General features: G+C 44.0%; 1 protein-coding gene across 1 annotated transcript in view; it reads left to right on the top strand.

The window, feature by feature from the left end:
• The window catches only part of LOC126471203 (organic cation transporter protein-like), a 342,130-nt gene that overhangs the window by 232,038 nt on the left and 87,985 nt on the right, over positions 1 to 22,107 (top strand). Inside the window, exons 7-8 of the mRNA XM_050099316.1 lie at positions 7,856 to 7,985; positions 17,415 to 17,597. Of these exons, the coding sequence (XP_049955273.1) occupies positions 7,856 to 7,985; positions 17,415 to 17,597 (313 nt within the window). The remainder of the gene's footprint in view (positions 1 to 7,855; positions 7,986 to 17,414; positions 17,598 to 22,107) is intronic.

Below are 22,107 nucleotides of genomic sequence, written 5' to 3'. Positions count from 1 at the left end.
AGTCTTGGACGCGAAAGAATCACAGACATTTGCAATTCCTATAAAACCTGCTTCTTGAAAATATAAACGAACTAAGCGAAAGTATACTGTTCGAAAAAACAAAATGAACGTATTTGAAAATTTTTAACCTGACTGATACCGAGAGAAGTGCAATCCTGTTTTACTACGATGTAACGTGTATCAGCCTCTTTCTCCTGATAACATTACAGATGCCTCATCACTTCGACAGTGTGAGACATCGAAGACATTCGACAGCCATTCTGACCCACGCCCGCGGAACCGGCCCCTAATGCGCACGGAGGCTCATTGTCGACGGCGTTTCAGACGTGCTCAGTTGATGTCAGGTTGCCTGGTGGAATTATGTTTAAATTGTGCCTTGTCTGAAACTAAACTCTTAATGGTTGCTGGTAACTCATTGAAAATGTGCTTTGCTGAATACTGGAATCCTTTCTGGGCAAGAGTAAGTGATTTCAAATCTTTATGTATATTCTTCTTATTTCTAGTACTGATACTGTGTACTAAGCAGTTAGTTGGAAACTTCATTAAGGAATAAATATACTGAGAAGCTGTGGTTAGTATGCCCAATTCTTTGAATAGGTTTCGGCATGATGTCTTGGATTTACACTACACATTACTCCTATTATACGCTTCTGTACTCTAAAATGTTTTTCTTGGTTTGTGGAGTTACCGCGAAATATGATACCATATGGCATAATGGACTGAAGATAAGCAAAATATGCCAGTTTTTTATATTTATGTCTCACATGTCTGACATCATTCGCATTGTGAACACAGACTTGTTTAGGCGCTTTAGATCATCGACAGCGTTGACATTCCGACACTTCAGCGGGTGATACAAAATTTCGCTATGCGTCTTCGCCACATCATCACCAAGAATGGCAGGCACATCTAACACGTCATAACCTAAATCCGAATATCTGTAGTGACGTTTCCATGTTGAATAAAGTGTGTACACGCAGTAGTTTGTAACTAATTTATGTTTTTTTTCATGTACACTCCTGGAAATGGAAAAAAGAACACATTGACACCGGTGTGTCAGACCCACCATACTTGCTCCGGACACTGCGAGAGGGCTGTACAAGCAATGATCACACGCACGGCACAGCGGACACACCAGGAACCGCGGTGTTGGCCGTCGAATGGCGCCAGCTGCGCAGCATTTGTGCACCGCCGCCTTCAGTGTCAGCCAGTTTGCCGTGGCATACGGAGCTCCATCGCAGTCTTTAACACTGGTAGCATGCCGCGACAGCGTGGACGTGAACCGTATGTGCAGTTGACGGACTTTGAGCGAGGGTGTATAGTGGGCATGCGGGAGGCCGGGTGGACGTACCGCCGAATTGCTCAACACGTGGGGCGTGAGGTCTCCACAGTACATCGATGTTGTCGCCAGTGGTCGGCGGAAGGTGCACGTGCCCGTCGACCTGGGACCGGACCGCAGCGACGCACGGATGCACGCCAAGACCGTAGGATCCTACGCAGTGCCGTAGGGGACCGCACCGCCACTTCACAGCAAATTAGGGACACTGTTGCTCCTGGGGTATCGGCGAGGACCATTCGCAACCGTCTTCATGAAGCTGGGCTACGGTCCCGCACACCGTTAGGTCGTCTTCCGCTCACGCCCCAACATCGTGCAGCCCGCCTCCAGTGGTGTCGCGACAGGCTTGAATGGAGGGACGAATGGAGACGTGTCGTCTTCAGCGATGAGAGTCGCTTCTGCCTTGGTGCCAATGATGGTCGTATGCGTGTTTGGCGCCGTGCAGGTGAGCGCCACAATCAGGACTGCATACGACCGAGGCACACAGGGCCAACACCCGGCATCATGGTGTGGGGAGCGATCTCCTACACTGGCCGTACACCACTGGTGATCGTCGAAGGGACACTGAATAGTGCACGGTACATCCAAACCGTCATCGAACCCATCGTTCTATCATTCCTAGACCGGCAAGGGAACTTGCTGTTCCAACAGGACAATGCACGTCCGCATGTATCCCGTGCCACCCAACGTGCTCTAGAAGGTGTAAGTCAACTACCCTGGCCAGCAAGATCTCCGGATCTGTCCCCCATTGAGCATGTTTGGGACTGGATGAAGCGTCGTCTCACGCGGTCTGCACGTCCAGCACGAACGCTCGTCCAACTGAGGCGCCAGGTGGAAATAGCATGGCAAGCCGTTCCACAGGACTAAATCTAGCATCTCTACGATCGTCTCTATGGGAGAATAGCAGCCTGCATTGCTGCGAAAGGTGGATATACACTGTACTAGTGCCGACATTGTGCATGCTCTGTTGCCTGTGTCTATGTGCCTGTGGTTCTGTCAGTGTGATCATGTGATGTATCTGACCCCAGGAATGTGTCAATAAAGTTTCCCCTTCCTGGGACAATGAATTCACGGTGTTCTTATTTCAATTTCCAGGAGTGTAGTTCAATAATTGTCAGCCTGTAGGTGTGCATATGCTCGATTAGCTCCAACAGCTGCCTTGACGATGCTGTGTTGGTTAGTGGGATGCATTGCATCAAGTAGTTTTCAATTCGTCTCCTGCGATCAGTGAATACACACGTTGGAGCAGCGCAACATTTATTTGAGAAACATACGCAGGCGCTGGGTCATAACAAACTGCGCTTTTTCAAAGTCGTTTATGTTAGCGAATTTCCTCATTTGTGGCCCGTATATTCCTACGGCGCCCGGTACCCGCAACGCCAGCTGGTGCCATTCAGTCTCGGGATGGTCAGTGGTGAAAATGCTTTGGCTCATCAGTGTATATATATATTGGGAGTTTTGTCATTGTAGCAAATGAAAACACGCGTCAACAGCGCCAAAGAGGGTAGCAGGTCACAATCCTCTGAAAATTGCTTTTTTCAGGGGTAACTCTAAAATCGTTATCCTCTCCAACACAGAAATCGAGAAATCACTATTTCTGCCCTTGCTTTTGGAAAATTCTGTTGTTGTGGTTATAAGGTATTTTAGTTTCTGGAATCCAATACAAAATCTAAATATAATTATTTTCTTTCAAAATCTCACTTTCAGACTCGTCACTCAATTCCTTCGATTTCCTTGGCTACATTGTATACAATGCTGCAGTAATTACATGTCGTCCCTAATGTGCAAAAAGTGAAAAGGTGTTAAAATCGTTCCTCGACAGCCCTCGATAGGTAGCTGCTATGTTGCAATATTTAAGGGGACTGTTCTCCAGTCTTCGCAATCTTATACATAGCGCCAGCAAACATGATATTAAAAGTCCATAATATGAAAGGGGTAACAAATGAAAATGAGGCAGGTGGAAAAAAATTCAGTAAACCGCTTATTATGTCAAAAGTAATTGCCAAACTGTTATTAAATTTATCCCACTGTGAAACAAGATGGTCAACGTTGGTTAAAATGGCTCTGAGCACTATGGGACTTAACATCTGAGGTCATCAGTCCCCTAGAACTAAGAACTACTTAAACCTAACTAACCTAAGGACATCATCCGTGCCCGAGGCAGGATTCGAACCTGCGACAGTAGCGGTCGCGCGGTTCCAGACTGAAGCGTCTAGAACCGCTCGGCCACACCGGCCGGCGATGGTCAGTGTCTTCAAAGAATAATTTTTGCGATTGATTATGAAACCATGATGTACCCATGAGTGCATCTCTTCGCTCCCAAGCAAATCAACGGCCACTAATGTCTTCCTTCAGAGTTAAAAACATGTAAATCGCATGGGGAGAGATTGTGACTGTATGATGGATGTGTACGGGCTTCCCAGCCGAACATCTGGAGCGTGGTCAAAACAACTGGCACGCCAGCCCCGCGAAAATCATAATGAACTTTTTCTTTGGTTGCAAGGTCATTGATATTCTGGAATAGGGCTCTACAATTAACGAACAGCGGTACATGGATACTTTGCAGTAACTGAAGCGCGCCATAAAGTCTAAAAGCCGAGGAATGCTGACAGACAGCATCATTCTGTTGGAGGATAATGTTGCCAAGGTTGTTTCGACTACGCTGCAGAAATTTCACTGGGAAGCCCTTACACATACTCCATATAGTCTCGATCTCTTCCCGTGCGAATTCCATGTTTCTGGAGCACTGAAGGAAGACATTTACGGCCGTCGATTTACTTCAGGCGAAGAGACCCACGACTCGGTACAGTTATTATTCTGTAAGCAACCGCAAAGATTTTTCCATGAAGGCATTGTCCGTCTTGTCTCACAGTGGGACAAATGAATTAACTATTATGGATATTACTTTTCAAATAATAAACAGCTTACCTACTTTTTCCATATGTCTCGTTTTCGTTTGACTGCCTCTTATGATTCTGTCGCCTCTCATTACATCCAGATTCAGCAGAAGTGCCATAAGATATTAAAAACTCTTTCATGTACTGAAACTCATTGTCTACTATGAAACGCCGCAAATAAAAACACTCTTTTCAACTGCATGGACATATCTGAGTTCGAATTAAGACGTTTCATTGAATCGTACCATCTGTTGCATCTTGGAAAGCCACGCTTGCTCATACTTTGCCGTAAAACACTTCAGTTATATTGAATGACTTCAGACGTCCGTCAGCTTCCCATAGAATGCTATACATTTACCATACCGTGGTGTACTTCAACTAATGCAAGGTTTTGAAGAACACAACTAGCATCACCTGTAGTTCATACATTTTTTGTAGGTACGGAACGTCAAAAGTATGATGATACATGAATATTGTGTCCCGTGGTATCTGTTGTGTACCAATCGGAAAATTCTCAGACAGACCAGTGGCTTGACCACAGTTGTAAGTATAGTCTTCATCTTCAGTAGTCTTCCCTGGCTCCATTACACCACTGACGGATTAACCGAAGTCTGTAAACGCTTACACGAAATTGTTTTAGTTTGCAGTTACTGTTACAGCGACTCTTTTTTGGATATAACCTGAATCCTCTGCGAATTTCATGTAGTATAGTAGCTGCACGATTATAGTTAAGAGCTCCAGAAAATCTCTACATGTCAAAGTTTTAGCGTGTCTGTTAAGGATACCACCATCACAATGGGCTGTGACTCAATATTGGGTCTGCTCTTTCATTAATTTAAACAATTTCCGGAGGCAACCCTAATAAGTTGTAACATTAAGGTTACGAGGCGAAAACTTAGTCACCCACAGGCAACACTCGTTAATGCTGTATAACATCACCTTTAGCCTTGATAAGTGCCTACATTCGACGATGATGAGAGTCCAAAAGTTTCTTCAGGTATGCCATATCCAACTGAAGCTACTCGATGATGGTTATATCCCTCAGAGTTACCAAAGAGCGGTGACGTTGACTGCAACTTTTCGCCCGCTGTCGCAAGTAGTCCCAGACATTTTCAATGGGACTAGAATTTAGGGGATCTCTCGATGTGTGATAGGGTGCCAGAGAGTTCGTCGAACCAAGAACATTCGCTTGCAGTAGTGAGAATACGGGCGTTATCATTTTGAAAGACTGGAGTATTCATAGCATATTCAATATGAAGATGAACCGACAACACTCTGTCACCAAGAATACTGAAATAAATATCCTCTTTCATGTACAACTTAACCTGAATCGTTGGGAGCAAGTCTTGGTACGAAAAACAGCCCCAAAAGATCAAAGAACCCCCTACGGCCTGAAGTAGACCCTCCGCGCACTGCAGGTCACATGTCTCAGTATAAAGTTCGGTGCACTCAGTTCCCTGCATAAAGTTCACTCAGAAACTGGTTGTGATGGACACTGAGTGGCAGCAGTAATTCCTGTCGGCTTTGAAACTGACTGTTACTGACAAGGCGCGACATCCATCTCCACTCCCTGTCGTTTATGAAACTTTTACAGCCACTGTTCTTACGCCATGTTTCATGGCTGCGAGTGGTACACCGTTGCTTGTAGACCCGTTGTAGAGTCAGCGTTGGTTCATCGAAAAATTTGGCAACTTCACTCACGATGTGGTCATGGTCAACTACAAAGACGACAGCTCAGAGGTGAATCCAGGGGTGGAGACGGGGGAGGAAGGGCTTTCGCACTGCAGCCCTCCCCTCCCCCCCCCCCAAAAAAAAATTGCACATGTTCCTTCTTAACCTAAACAGACAAGAGGGAGAGAGAGAGAGAGATTTTTTGCAACATACCATTCACACTTACGAGTCTCTAAAATTTTCTCACTATTGTGGTTGGTCTCACACTGACGTGAGAAACTTAATGGAATACCTCCTAATATTGAGTCGGACCTCCTTTTTCCCTACATAGTGCAGAAACTCGATGTGGCATGGACTCAACAAGTCGTTCGAAGCCCCAGCCAAGCTGCCTCTATAGCCATCCACAACTTCAAAGATGTTACCGGTGCAGAGTGTTGTGTACGAACTGATCGCTCGATTATGACCTGTACAAATTCGATGGGATTCAAGTCGGGTGGTCACTCGCTCAAATTATCCAGATTGTTCTTCAAACCAATCGCAAACAACTGTAGTCCGGTGTCATGACATCGTTTGGGAATATGAAGTCCATAACCGGCAGTAAATAGTTTCCAAGTAGCCGAACATAACCATTTACAGTCAACGATCAGTTCAGTTGGACCAGAGGACCCAGTCCACTCCATGCAAACCGAAGCCGACTCCATTATGGAGCCACCACCAGCTAGCACAGTGCCTTGTTGACAAATTGGGTCTTTGAGGGATCTATGCCACTCTCGAACCCTACCATCAGCTCTTACCAACTGAAATCTGGACTCATCTGAGCAAGCCATGGTTTTCCAGTCGCCTACGGTCCAACCGATATGGTCACGAATCCAGGAAAGTTGCTGCAGGCCATGTGTTGTTAGCAAAGGCACTCGCGTCGGTAGTCTGCCGCCACAGCCCATTAACGCCAAATGTCGCCTCACTGCCCTAACGTATACGTTTGTCATACGTCCCACATTGATTTTTGTGGTTATTTCACGCAGTGCCAGCAGTGAAAACTCTACACAAACGCCGCTGCTCTCGGTCGTTAAGTGAAGGCCGTTGGGACCTGCTTTGTCTGTAATGAAAAGTAATGCCTAAAATTTGGCATTATCAGCACACTCTTCACACTACTGATTTCCGATTATTGAATTCCCTAATGGTTTCCGAAATGGAATGTCCCATGCACCTAGCTCCAACTACCATTCCGTGTTCAAAGACTTAATTCCCGTCGTGCGGCCGTAACCACGTCGGAAGCCTTTTCACATGAATCACCAGAGTATAATTGACTGCTCCGCTTATGCCTTGTGTAAGCGATACTGTTGTCAGCTGCATCTGTGCATATCGCTATCCCATGACTTTTGTTACCACGATGTGTAGTAGATTAAGGAATTACCTTCGTTTACTCTAGAGAACTTGGAGAGGGAACGGTCCTACCAAATGTCTATGAGCTCAGGATCTTCCAGGCCAAAATCCTGGATTGGACTGTACGGTAGCTCTATTATGCTATTTTGTCACATTTTGGTTCAAATGGCTCTGAGCACTATACGACTTAACATCTATGGTTATCAGTCCCCTAGAACTTAGAACTACTTAAACCTAACTAACCTAAGGACATCACACAACACCCAGTCATCACGAGGCAGAGAAAATCCCTGACCCCACCGGGAATCGAGCCCGGGAACCCGGGCGTGGGAAGCGAGAATGTCACATTTTCACGTCGACCTCTTTTGTGGCGCTGATTCCACACAGTCTAGTGGCAGATATTCACCACTTCACCCCCTAAACATTTCTACACCATCTACATCGCTTCAAAGCGATCAGTGCCCTCTCTTGCGCAGGACGTTACTTATATTTTGTCAGATGAGCTTATAATAGGTAGTGGAAACGACAACGACGCGGTGTGCAGTGATTACTGGTGACCTGTGTCCAGGATGGTGCTGACGCTCTGCTACGACGCGACGTGGCGCGACGTGAATGACCTCGGCTTCCCCGCGCAGGTCGTCTTCTCAGCCAGCGCCGCCACCATTCTGCCGGCCTGCCTCATCATCCTCTGGCTTCAGGTCAGCCACAGTACTCCGACATATTCTATACTGCCTCACCTAGATGCTGTAGTTGTTCAGTTCGAGTGTAGAAATTTTCTGAAGTGTGTTCGTGTTCATAGTTTGATTGCAGCTACTGAGTATAAAGGTGGCACAGAAAACGATCTACGGGCGGGCAAACTGAAACTATCCCAGAAAATTTTTCATGCACCTTAATTTAGGCAACCTAACTTACATTATCCACTTCCGGCGCAGATGTTGTAAGTTGGATTCCCTGTCGCAGGATGTATGAAATACATTACTGGCCATTAAAATTGCTACACCAAGAAGAAATGCAGATGACAAACGGGTATTCATTGGACAAATATATTATACTAGAACTGACATGTGATTACATTTTCACGCAATTTGGGTGCATACATCCTGAGAAATCAGTACGCAGAACAACCACCTCTGGCAGTAATAACGGCCTTGATACGCCTGGGCATTGAGTCAAACAGAGCTTGGATGGCGTGTACAGGTACAGCTGCCCAGCAGCTTCAACACGATACCACAGTTCATCAAGAGCAATGACTGGCGTATTGTGACGAGCCAGTTGCTCGGCCACCATTGACCAGACGTTTTCAATTGGTGAGAGTTCTCAGAATGTGCTGGCCAGAGCAACAGTCGAACATTTTCTGTATCCAGAAAGTCCCGTACAGGACCTGCAAGATGTGGTCATGCATTTTCCTGCTGAAATGTAGGGTTTCGCAGGTATCGAATGAAGGGTAGAGGCACGGGTCGTAACACATCTGAAATGTAACGTCCACTGTTCAAAGTGCCGTCAATGCGAACAAGAGGTGACGAGACGTGTAACCAATGGCACACCATACCATCACGCCGGGTGATACGCCAGCATGGCGATGACGAATACACGCTTCCAACGTGTGTTCACCGTGATGTCGCCAAACACGGATGCGACCATCATGAGGGTGTAAACAGAACCTGGATTCATCCGAAAAAATAACGTTTTGCCATTCGTGCTCCCAGGTTCGTCGTTGAGTACACCATCGCAGGCGCTCGTGTCTGTGATGCAGCGTCAAGGGTAACCGCAGTCACGGTCTCCGAGCTGATAGTCCATGCTGCTGCAAACGTCGTCGAACTGTTTGTGCAGCTGGCTGTTGTCTTGCAAACGCCCCAATCTGTTGACTCAGGGATCGAGACGTGGCTGCACGATCCCTTACAGCCACGCGGATAAGATGCCTGTCATCTCGACTGCTAGTGATACGAGGCCGCTGGGATCCAGCACGGCGTTCCGTATTACCCTCCTGAACCCACCGATTCCATATTCTGCTAACAGTCATTGGATCTCGACCAACGCGAGCAGCAATATCACGATATGATAAACCGCAATCGCGATAGGCTACAATGCGACCTTTATCAAAGTCGGAAACGTGATGGTACGCATTTCTCCTCCTTACACGAGGCATCACAACGTTTCACCAAGCATCGCCGGTCAACTGCTGTTTGTGTATGAGAAATCGTTTGGAAACTTTCCTCAGGCCAGCACGTTGTAGGTGTCGCCACCGGCGCCAACCTTGTGTGAATGCTCTGAAAAGCTAATCATTTATATATCACAGTATCTTCTTCCTGTCGGTTAAATTTCGCGTCTGTAGCACGTCATCTTCGTGGTGTATCAATTTTAATGGCCAGTAGTGTATTTTCTGGGCCTATTTCATTCTGCCGACCCTCTACAATACTAATGAAATAAAACTGCTGATTTTATCCTGCCGTTAAAAGACAGACATAGATTAACTTGTCTAATAACTAATACCGAATTTTAAGTCTGTGGTTTTTTACTGTTTATATCCATACTATAGACATTTAATTCTTTGTTGGACAATGGCTTTATATTGTCGAAATACGATTCCCTGATATTGCTAAAAGAATCTGCGGCATGAATACTGAATCCCTTTGTTCTCATTTTGAAAGTGTGTGTTGTTCTGTAATTTACGCCCGAACGGATGGCTTCTCTAACATGCCAGAAATGTGCTCTGTTTCACCTGTATCACAGTGGCAAACTCTGGTTGAGTGCATCATTCTCATCATGGTAATGACACTGTAAATTTTTCACGTCATATTCGTGGTAAGATGATTATGTTAAGCAAGAAGACCACAATTGTATAAGAGTTTTAGCCATGAATTGCTATCAGTACTAACAGTTATGTACAGAGCTAGTACAGACAGCACAATCTTTTACAATCACGTTAAGACACTGGCGAACGCTGAAATTAGCACATTGTTTCGCCTGTTATTTGCTCGTCATAGTCGTGATATCTTGCAACTTTGACATGATTTCAACAGTTGTTAATATTTGTCAGTTCTATGCACACACTCACGACTGTGATCACGCACCTCTTCTTATTGTTTCATCGGCCTATTCCTCTCTCTCCCGCTCCTCCGTGACCGTCAACATCCTCAGGCACTGGCGATCCTTAAGCACAGTGTCTCCATCTACCTGCTACAGTCTGATCACGTGAACACCACGCAAGGATCCCAGTATCAAAACATGCGTTTCTTACGTGATAGCCGAATGAGCACTATACTTTTCTGCGTAATTCCTTTTTTTGGCCGTGCTTTCGTAGCCATTGAGTGACATATCAATATACTACCTAGAAAACGTTGATCTTCATACATCTGCTGGAGGTCATGAAGATGATCACATGCAGATCGTGTGCCCCACACAGATAGCTTCACAAGCCCCACCCTTATAAGTGACATCATCACTCTTATCAGTGATCATCATCTTTACCACTGACATCATCATATAAAAAGTCAAGCCTCATCTCCTTCCTCCTCCTTCTCTCGCAAACCAATCAAATTTATAATTGGTGGAACTTATCCAGTTGCGGCAATGGAAAATTTACAAAATATCCAGCATGGTGGTCATAGCTCACTTGTGCTTTGTAACCCCTTCCCCTTTCCACATACGTAGGGAGAGTAACTTGCAGTATTTCCACATCTAAAATATGTTAGCAGAACACACACACTAACCTCCACCTTAATTACGTAAAATGGTGGCACGTAAAAGAATATTGATAACTATGTTTTTATTTTACAATGCAAAACTGTTTATAGATTGTCTAATCAGTCGCATATGTAAATTTCGTTGGAAAGTATACAGCATTCGCTATGGGTTATGAGAACGAGTATAGAACATACTCCCCATAAATAGTTAAAAACAAGATTTGCTTATGAATGTAATTAACAAATTAGAAATAAACAGTTGCTGAATATTAGTTTTACTTTAAGTAATATTTTGCAAAACTTCAAAATTGCGAAATAAAACCAGCACCTGCTTTGTGCTCCTGTTGGTTGTCATTGCTGACAGATGGCAGCGTTCATAATTTGATATAGCAAATCTAACAACAATACTTGGTGTAAGGCACAGTACAGCCTCAAATTAATTATTTTCCACATCAGCCAGGTAAACTTTAAATGATATATGTATTTGCAGAAGATGTGTTTTTCTTTAAATGCTATTCGACAAAATTTCAAAGTGTGAAAGAAAACCAACTGCTGCTTTACGGTCCTGTCGCGTGTTTTCTGCAACAGACGGCAGTGTTCATACTTCGATCTGCCTACCGCACTTAGTGTAAGGCACAATCGAGCCTAAAATTAATTACTGTCCACGTCTAAATTGATCTGTGGTGCTTGTCAGTTGTCACAATGTTAATTCAAAATTTCAAATATATGTAAATATACTTTGACAATGTAAATATTGCCATATTTTTAGCGTATCGAAGTGTTGTTTTCCACACACACACACACACACACACACACACACACACACACACACACACACACACACACGTATCTGTCAACATGGTGCCTAAAACATGGTTGTAAACTAGGTAAGTATTTCAACGCTATTTCCGCTTCTGAGTAGTTACAAATTACATGCTAAACAGACGGCAGGTTTGGCCTACACCTATCTGCAACAGATAGTTCTAGAAGAAACTGTAAAGGGTAAAAATTGTAGGAGGAGTCACAGATTGGACTACATCCCACAAATAATTAAGTACCTTGGGAGTAAGTGTTATTCTGCGATGAAGAGTTTGGCACAGTTAAAGGAAGTCGTGATGGGACGTATGAAAAAAGTCCCTTTACTAACAACCCCCCACCTCAGTCCTTGAAAAAAGGTATTCGAGTTCAGCTGGCTCCAACACCACCCACCAGTACAACTCCATAAATTAACAGGTTGGCCAGCCCCCTATAAAACGCTCACCTCGTGAGACAAGAGTAATTTCCGAAATATCATCAGTCGCCTTTGACCTGTCCAGATAGCTTGGGTTTGGTTTTTAGGGGGTTCTCCACATGCGACTATGTTTGCGAAGACAGCTGGTGATGTATAATGGAATGTATTTTGATGCTGTCTTCTCGGGATGTATTTCTTTTTCTCTCTCGATGAGATAAGCGCAGTTTTGAAGTTTTTTGATCAAATTCCCCACCTGACTATAAAAATAGAATTCGCAGGGCTGCATTAGCACAGTTAGCTTGCGGAAATCAGGTTAATACTGCACGATGACAATCCTTCTTCGTCTTGAAAAATTTCGTCGTATATTTCTGAATTTGTTTGTCCTCCCCAAGAATCAGTCAGCAGCAGGTTGTTGTAAGTTTTCCACATTTTGATAAAGTAATGACAATGTTACTGTGTTTTTCCGCGTACTCTACATCTACATCTACGTGGATACTCTACAAATCACATTTAAGTGCCTGGCAGAGGGTTCATCGAACCACCCTCTCAATTGTCTATTATTCCAATCTCGTACAGCGTGCGGAAAGAACGAACACCTATATCTTTCCGTACGAACTCTGATTTCCCTTATTTTATCGTGGTGGTCGTTTCTCCCTATGTGCGCCGGCGTCAGCAAAATATTTTCGCATTCGGAGGAGAATGTTGATTCTGCCGCAATGAAAAACGTCTTTGTTTTAATGATGTCCACGCCAAATGCTTCCAGTGACACTTTCTCCCCTATTTCGCGATAATACAAAACGTGCTGCTCTTCTTTGAACTTTTTCGCTATACTGCGTCAATTCTGTCTGGTAAGGATCCCACACCGCGTAGCAGTATTTTAAAAGAGGACGGACAAGTGTGGTGTAGACAGTGTCTTTAGTAGATCTGTTACATTTACTAAGTGTCCTACCAATAAAACGCGGTCTTTGGTTAGCCTTCCCTACAATTTTCTAAGTGTTCCTTCCACTTTAAATTATTCGTAATTGTAAGTCCTGGGTATTTAGTTGAATTTACAGCCTTTACATTTGACTGATTTGTCGTAAAACCGAAGTTTAATGGATTTCTTTTAGTATTCATGTGGATGACCTCACACTTTTCGTTGTTTAGGGTAAAAAGCCAATTTTTCCACCATAGAGATATCTTTTCGAAATCGTTTTGCAATTTGTTTTGATCTTCTGATTACTTTACTACAAACAACCTAACAGCAAAGGGCCTACAACAGTACCTTGGGGAACGCCAGAAATCACTTCCGTTTTATTCGATGACTTTCCGTCACTGAACTACGAACAGTGAACTCTCTGACAGGAAATCACGAATCCAGTCACATAACTGAGACGATATTCCATAAGCACGCAATTTCGCTACGAGCCGCTTATGTGGTACAGTGTCAAAAGCTTTCCAGAAATCTAGAAAGAGGGAATCTCAATAGACCGTTCTCTTCGAGGTAATTCATAATGCTCGAACACAATATGTGTTCCAAAATCCTGCTGCACATCGACGTTAATGATATCCGCCTGTAATTTAGTGGTTTACTCCTATTACCTTTCTGAAATGTTGGTGTGACCTGTGCAACTTTCCAGTCTTTGGGTACGACTCTTTCATCGAGCGAAGGTCATTAGTCCCCTATAACTTAGAACTAGTTAAACCTAACTAACCTAAGGACATTACAAACATACATGCCCGAGGCAGGGAATGACTTCACCCAGTATTCACACTGAGTGCAAATTGGCTTTCATCCCATTCCTGACAGCCACGTCCCTAAAACGCGCCTAACATTGTAGCACCCAACTGCCATTAATCCCCCCCCCCCCCCCCCCCCCTCTGTGATTGTCCGGATCTTGCAGACTGAGAGGTTTCCTCTGAAACAGGACACGCGACTGCATCTCGATGAGCGACAGTGTCAGCCACAGACATACGTGGACCCTGTCTGTCAGAACCTGTTTGTCAGACTAACTGGGGAGACCATACGTGCAGCCCCCTGGGGAATCGTTCGCAGCCTGCCACGCACCGAGGCGACCTCCCACTCGACCACGTGTGAGGGGTCAACCTCAATACAAACAGTAACACTGGTGAGGACCGATTGGAGGACTCTGACGTGTTGTACGTCCGTTGGATCCCTACAGCCGGCCCACATCAGTGGTACCCATCCACTGCAACTTCAAGATGCGTAACCGAAGCCGTCACAGCCTAGAGCTGAGAGCAAAGTATCACCAACTCGGCTCCCAACCACACACAACAATCACAGTTCCTACCCATACTAAAGACCGTGGAAAACTACACTACTCAGGTAAGCGGACTATAGACACGTCCTGCGCAACTCTACTGTAGACTCTGGTGAAAACGCCAGGACTGTGCCTGATAAATTAGACTAATACGCAGGGATTCAAAAACCGAACTACTGAAGTACTCAGGTGAGACTAAATAATTCGCCCCTGAATAGGAACTTGTGATATGTCACAAAATCGGTTTATTTTCCGACGCAAATGAAAACGCGAGAACAGTGGCTATTGGATATTAAATTAACACGCAGAAACCCAAGAAACTAAACTATCAAAGAACACAGATGAAATTATAGAATTCGTTCCTGGTTAGGGACCCGTAAAAGTCACACAATCGGTTACTTCCCTGTTGCCACTTCTGTCTCGGCCGCCAGCTGCTGCTCATCCACTGGTCTGTAAGAGCACCGGGATCCTATCGTTCGCGTGCAGTTGCCGGCAGCTGCTCGAAGGACAAGATGAAACAAACGGAATACGAAATCCTGTCCGCTTAAATTACAATTCGCTTTAGGAAAGTTCTTTGGAGAGTCCTCGTAGAAACTGAAAATAAAAAATAGTACTCGCATAGGGACTCGACTCCACGACCCTGAGCTTTCTGTATTGTTTCCGGTATGCCAATCACTGGCTGGAATCTACGCTAACACAAATCGCTCATGCCGCGCCCAATCCGAGCCGAAAATAAATAATTTTTCTAAACACTTGGCCGCCTGGGGCTCCCACTTCTGTCAGTTTCATTTCTGGTCAAGCCTTGCATTTACAATAGATTTGGACGAAATCGGTGATGATGAGCAGGAGCGGTCCCCTTCCAACACACCTGAACGTTTTGAGTCACTCAATGAAACGAAACACAGCAAACGAAAGCTGACGCTTTCTCCCCGTTCGTAAATTAACTGTAACAAGTTCCCTTCTGCGAAGGCTGCGTCCCTTACAAGGGAACCTCCCCATCGCACCCCCCTCAGATTTAGTTATAAGTTGGCACAGTGGATAGGCCTTGAAAAACTGAACACAGATCAATCGAGAGAACAGGAAGAAGTTGTGTGGAACTATGAAAAAATAAGCAAAATATACAAACTGAGTAGTCCATGCTCAAGACAAGCAACATCAAGTATTACGTGAGCTCAGGAGCGCCGTGGTCCCGTGGTTAGCGTGAGCAGCTGCGGAACGAGAGGTGCTTGGTTCAAGTTTTCCCTCGAGTGAAAAGTTTAATTTTTTTTCTTTTCAGACAATTATTATCTGTCCGTCCATTCGTCCGATGCGAGGTAACTGCACCGTAGTATGGGAACGTTACACCTAAACCAACATCGAAACAAAATATATGTTTTGACAGAGCACAGGTAAAATTGTGCGACTGTGAAACTGTTGCATTCATTTGTTGCATTTTATGTGACAAACTCTTATGTTTTCATCACTTTTTTGGGAGTGATTATCACATACACAAGAAAACCTAAATCGGGCAAGGTAGAAGAATCTTTATACCCATTCGCCAAGTGTACAAGTTAGGTGGGTCGACAACATATTCCTGTCATGTGACGCACATGCCATCACCAGTGTCGTATAGAATATATCAGACGTGCTTTCCTGTGGAGGAGTCGGTTGACCTATGACCTTGCGATCAAATGTTTTCGGTTCCCATTGAAGAGGCACGTCCTTTTGTCTACTAATCGCACGGTTTTGCGGTGCGGTCGCAAAACACAGACACTAAACTTATTACAGTGAACAGAGACGTCAATGAACGAACGGACAGATCATAACTTTGCGAAAACAAAGAAAGTAAACTTTTCACTCGAGGGAAGACTTGAACCAAGGACCTCTCGTTCTACAGCTGCTCACACTAACCCAGGGACCATGGCGCTCCTGTGCTCACACCATCCTTGATGTTGCCTATCTTGCGCATGGACTACTCAGTTTGTATATTTTGCTTATTTTTTTCATAGTTCCACACAACTTCTTCCTTTTTTTTCGATTGATCTGTGTTCAGTTTTTCAAGGCCTATCCACTGTGCCAACTTATAACTAAATCTGAGGGGGGTGCGATGGGGAGGTTCCCTTGCTAGCATTTCCGCTGCTCCAGGCAGAACTGCTGACCTCTTCCCTTTTGCTGTTCACTTACTGCCCCTCCGATTGATTGCCGCAGTCCTGTCTCGTTATACACTCTCACGACGACAACTCTACCCTGAATTCGAATGTCAGTGCTCCTTTACGTGCTCCCCTACATCCTAGTTTTTGACTCTTTTCATTAATTGTCTCATAAGCGCAAAAACAAGCGAGCTCCCATTGGTCACTCGGCATCCTTCTACTCTGCTGCTGTTATATGACATTACAGGTGAATTTCCCAATATAGGCGTTGTGTAGAAACCACAGACCAAAAAATGATCAAATGTGTGTGAAATCTTATGGGACTTAACTGCTAAGGTCATCAGTCCCTAGGCTTACACACTACTTAACCTAAATTACCGGTATCCAAAGGACAAACACACACACACCCATGCCCGAGGGAGGACTCGAACCTCCGCCGGGACGAGCCGCACAGCCCCTAACTGCAGCGCCTTAGACCGCTTTTTTTATTTTTATTTTTTTATCTCATTTTGTTTGCTTTTGTTCGTTGCATCTGCTCGGGGCGGAAATGGTTTAGGTACAAATACCGACGTCACAGGCACAATATGAAGAGAGAGAAAGTATATGAGTGTATTAAACGTGGACTTACGTTTGTAAAACGAAATGAAAATCGAATAATCTTGGATGACTGAAACCATACAGTAGTGAAAGTGAAAATTTGAGAACTGTAGGGTCAGCATAGATCCCCTTGCAGTTGTTTGGCTAAACAAACATTTTGCACAGGCCATTCATTTGTTAGCAAATGGAAAGATAAAGGCGACCGTGCATTTGGAACTGCTGACAGGACCGTGTGGGCCGCAAGGCGCTGTCGGCGTGCGCACTATCGCTGTGCGCCGCTGCCGTGGCGCTGCCTGACGTGAAGCCGGGACCCGCCGCTGCGCTCACGCTGGCGCTACTGTCGCGCCTTGCCATCAACGTCGCCTACAATGCCGCCACGCAGTACGCTGCCGAGCTGCTGCCTACACAGGTAGGCCAAAACTCCAATATGGAGCGTATCCACTGGTCAACACTACTGCGGCTGCTAGATGCAGCGTTTCCTCGTTAACCCTATCGCTGATGTGGGCGTGTATACACGTCCTGCACCGCCATTCCTCAGGTGCTGTAGACATGTTTACGCGCGTCGCTTGGGTTTTCCTACAGTGTTATATTCATTACAGAACAAATGTGCCTCTTTGCGTGCAAAAAAAGAAAGAAAGAGAGAGAGAGAGAGAACACTTTGTGTCGATATCTTGAACCGTTTGTGAAATATGACGATTGTTGTGACCATATAATTCCCGATTCGCAGAGATGGAAGGTGCTCGTTCTGTAGGACCGTCCATTCGATATAAAAATCAAGAACTCGAGAAAGAAATGAGATATCGTTCTGATATCAATTTTTAATTAAAATTTCGATATTTTACGTATATTTCATATACAGCAATGAGTGAGATAAGCTCAACCAAACGAAAAGTTTCCGCAGTCCGTTTTAACTTCTGCAAAGCTTTAAAATTTCGTGCAATATTTTACTTCATCTGATACAGCGCAGTAAATATGGCGTACTACAGAAACAAAATGGAGCCAAGACTGTAAGATGTACAAAAAATCAGGATTCGAACCTGCGACCGTAGCGGTCGCGTGGTTCCAGACTGAAGCGCCTAGAACCGCTCGGCCACACGGGGCGGCAGCCATTTGAACCAATATTTAGAAGTATCATATTTTTTACGGATGTTCTTCTAAAATACGATTTTCATACTTCCAATTGATAGCTTAGGAAAATACATAATTTTCAAAAACAGAGTAAAGAAGACAAGAACAAGTAAATTAGCGCCATCATCTAAACAAATATCTTGAGATGTATTTTTACTTCAGCCCTCTATGTATTAGATGAAGATACATTTTTCTGGAAATGAAAACGCCATAGAATACTGGATATTTGTCAGAAAACTATCCTTAGCGTTTGCCCTCGCTCATGGAACCAGTCCTTTTGGAGAAACACGCAGATGTCAATTTTTCTCAACACGCATTCCCACCAGTGTCTGTCTATGAAATTTACCCCTGTCCCATGGTTAAAAGCCTGCACATCACTCTTCATACTCAATGAAAGACTCTGTTATACTCTACAACTAGCAGCTCTCAGGTGTAGGTAAATTTAGAACTCATTTTTCAGCCTACTAAACAACAGTCTTGGTAAATGAAAATATCTTGTTTGTGGAAGACACATCATAGGAAATTGTTCATTCAGTGACAAAGTGTGAGAATGTCTGCATTTATATTAGCTTTAAATCGACACCCATTTAATGCAATGTATTAAATATCTTACTTGAAGATTTTTCTACGTAACAGTTCGACACTTGGCAGCAAAATAGTAACGTATCTGAACAACGGTAAAATTAAGTAACTGAACCATTCGAAAAAAAAAGATGATTACAAAAGTATCAAAGTATTAAAAAAAATTTACATCACAAAGTCATTCAACTACTGAGTTAAATGTACTCAAATTACACTGCACAACACAATTATTAAAGGGTTACTTTTTTTAAGCCTGTAGTAGTCTCCCATTGTGATACAGGAAGTTGAAATTTGGGTCATTTGCTTGCAGGCACGAGGAATCTAAGAGCTATCGATAGGGTTGCCTGCCATTAGGCGCTAGAGCAGCAATAAAGCGCCACACAGATCAGTGGGTGTGATTGTCTCTGTACAGATCATTTTCAAAGTGCTTAACAAATGTGTGTGGGTAACTCTGAAATCGTTGCCAAACTGGGAGGTGGGGGGGGGGGGGGGAGTGGTCACAGAGGGATCTTTTATCCTTTGCTCTTTCATTCATGTATGTGTCAACGTTGCAGGCCTTCTTGATCATAACACAGGAGGACTCAAAAAGAATAAACACCCTTTGCTGCTTAGGATCACATCAAAGTTTGTCGAATGGTTTAAAACGGTCGCGTGTGGTTCCACCCCCTATTCCAAAACAAAAATTGCCGTCGTGCGATGCTCCAAAGGCGCCAGATTACGTTTATGGATTTGTACAACCTCGATGTCATGCAGAAGGTTTGAATCGTCCGAGAAATGTCAGCAGTGTTGAATATTGTTGCGAATGTTGTCCTGTTGTTCATCACACTGCGTACTGTCGTTTTTGACTCCGAAATTGGTGTGAGCGAACTCCCCTAGGGAAGGGGTGCTTTCACTGACGCACTTTATGTCACTTGCTGAGGCCTTTTCGTACCGATACTGAGTGGCGGTATGTCAGAAGCGTTTTCCTCAGCCACCCATAAGACAATCGTGTGATATCAACGCTGATAGTCGCGGTTCTGACAGCCATCGTAGAGGAGTCTAAAGAAGGAATGAATGTGGACAAGAGGGCTATGACGACCTTCCTAATGCGTGACACGTGCACGGTGGCGTTGTGGAGAACTGCGATGAAATTGGTGCCAGCTCATTAGCACGCTCACTTTGCACGCCACACGGACTTCTGAGGTCTGACCTGTTTTTCGTATGTGTCATCATACTGTTTGAAACATAAGAAATAAAACAGAGAAACATTTGATGCGCAGCTGAATAATTATCATATCATACGTAACAGCTGAGATGCTCATAAGCTAGTGATGTAGGGAAACCACTGAGAGAAATTCCACCAGACAAATATCACCTAGAACTCTTTTAAAGTGTCTACCTCCGTGGCTGAGTGGTGAGCGTGGCTGACTGACATGCAGAGGAATCGGGTTTGGTTTATAGTATCGCCAGGGATTTTTCCTTGGTGGGGAGATTGGTACAGGGTGCACTCAGCCTCACGACACCAACTGAGAGTCCGCCGCTCGTGGTCTCGCGGTAGCGTTCTCGCTTCCCGAGCACGGGGTCCCGGGTTCGATTCCCGGCGGGGTCAGGGATTTTCACCTGCCTCGAGATGACTGGGTGTTTGTGTTGTCCTCATCATTTCATCATCATCCAGGAAAGTGGCGAAATTGGACTGAGCAAAGATTGGATAATTGTACGGGCGCTGATAACCACGCAGTTGAGCGCCCAACAAACCAAACATCATCATCATCACAAACACCAACTGAGGAGCTACTTCACTGAGTACACATCACGAAAATTGACAACGGCTGGGAGAGCCGTGTACTGAACCTATGCACCTCCAGACTGCATCCAGTTGCGCCATTGGTAGATGACGACACGCCGGTCGGTCGGTAGCAATTGGTCTGAAAAGGTCTGTGAACTGAGTTTACGTTTTCGTTACTCTTTAAAACTCCAAGATTCTAAGTTAACCATCTAACTTGCATCAAATGATTCTCTAATGTAGTCTGTTTACTTCCTTAAGACAGACCACCCCACGAAACACTTGACCATCTTCTTTAAATTATTTTTATTTTCAAGCTATGTTCACAAGCATGAAATATAATTTATTTGCATACCGATAGCTATTCAACTATAGTTCCGAGCATACAGATCAAGAGAAAGCTGGAAACTTTCAATTTATGCTGTGATTTAATATTTTTTGACACTCCATTTACATAACTAGCAGCAGCTGTTCGGGAAATATTTCGGTTTAACCTCATATAACTAAAAGAGTTTATCTTAGCTATCCTAATTATTTTAGTGCTATTGAAAGCTTTTTTGCAACATTAGACAAAAATTGACCCTCCAAATAACTAATTAGGACTTACTTATTTATCCTGATCAATGTCAAGCAATTAAACCCTTTTCTGCTAAACTAGACCTCAAGCTGATCAATCTGATACCTCATTTCTCCCGTCCACACTGTTTGTATTGTTAAGAAAATTGTGTTTTCCCTAAAATTACAAATTAAGGATACCCTGATTATTTTCAAGAGCCTAAATATTTCTTTGCAAAACTAGATCTCTCGCTGATCAATTTGGTACCCCAATTTTCCATTTACCACTCCTTGTTTGCCTATGAAAAATCGGACAGGAATCTATTGTGCAATTACTGGTGAGTCTTTCACCGCGATATGTAAACAGGCGAATTAACGCACAATCTGCCAGAAAAGGAGCTGTATAATTATCAGCTAGGAAGGATTCACCTGATAAACAGCCTTCCACTTCTTAGATCATGGAGGCATTCCTATTCCAGAAATACACTAGAGCAATATCTTTCACAATAGCATATTATTCCGAATTATCCTTTTAATATAGGGTACCCATACTTCTACGTGAAAGCTTGGGCATCTGCACTCATTGTATGATTTTAACAACGATTAAAAGAACAGGATAATAAGTGAACAGAATTAAAATTCTAAAATGAGCAGTGTCAGAATGTAAACATCTTACCTTTTATTTTCTCTTCAACTGTCTATGCATTGTCTGATTAAGGGAAATCTTTCTGGAACCGAAGGCCTCTGAAACTATAATATACTACAATATTGATTACACAACATTCCATAACGAGACACAGCTAGGTAACGTCTATTTCTTACCAGTCCCTGACGATTCTAGTAGTCGTACAACGAACCTAAAATGACGGATCACATCGAGAAACGTCGCTAC

This window comes from Schistocerca serialis, chromosome 3, assembly GCF_023864345.2.
Source record: "Schistocerca serialis cubense isolate TAMUIC-IGC-003099 chromosome 3, iqSchSeri2.2, whole genome shotgun sequence".
Classification (NCBI taxonomy): domain Eukaryota; kingdom Metazoa; phylum Arthropoda; class Insecta; order Orthoptera; family Acrididae; genus Schistocerca; species Schistocerca serialis.
Note: the sequence above shows the minus strand (reverse complement) of the source record. Positions and strands in the feature narration are given on the sequence as shown.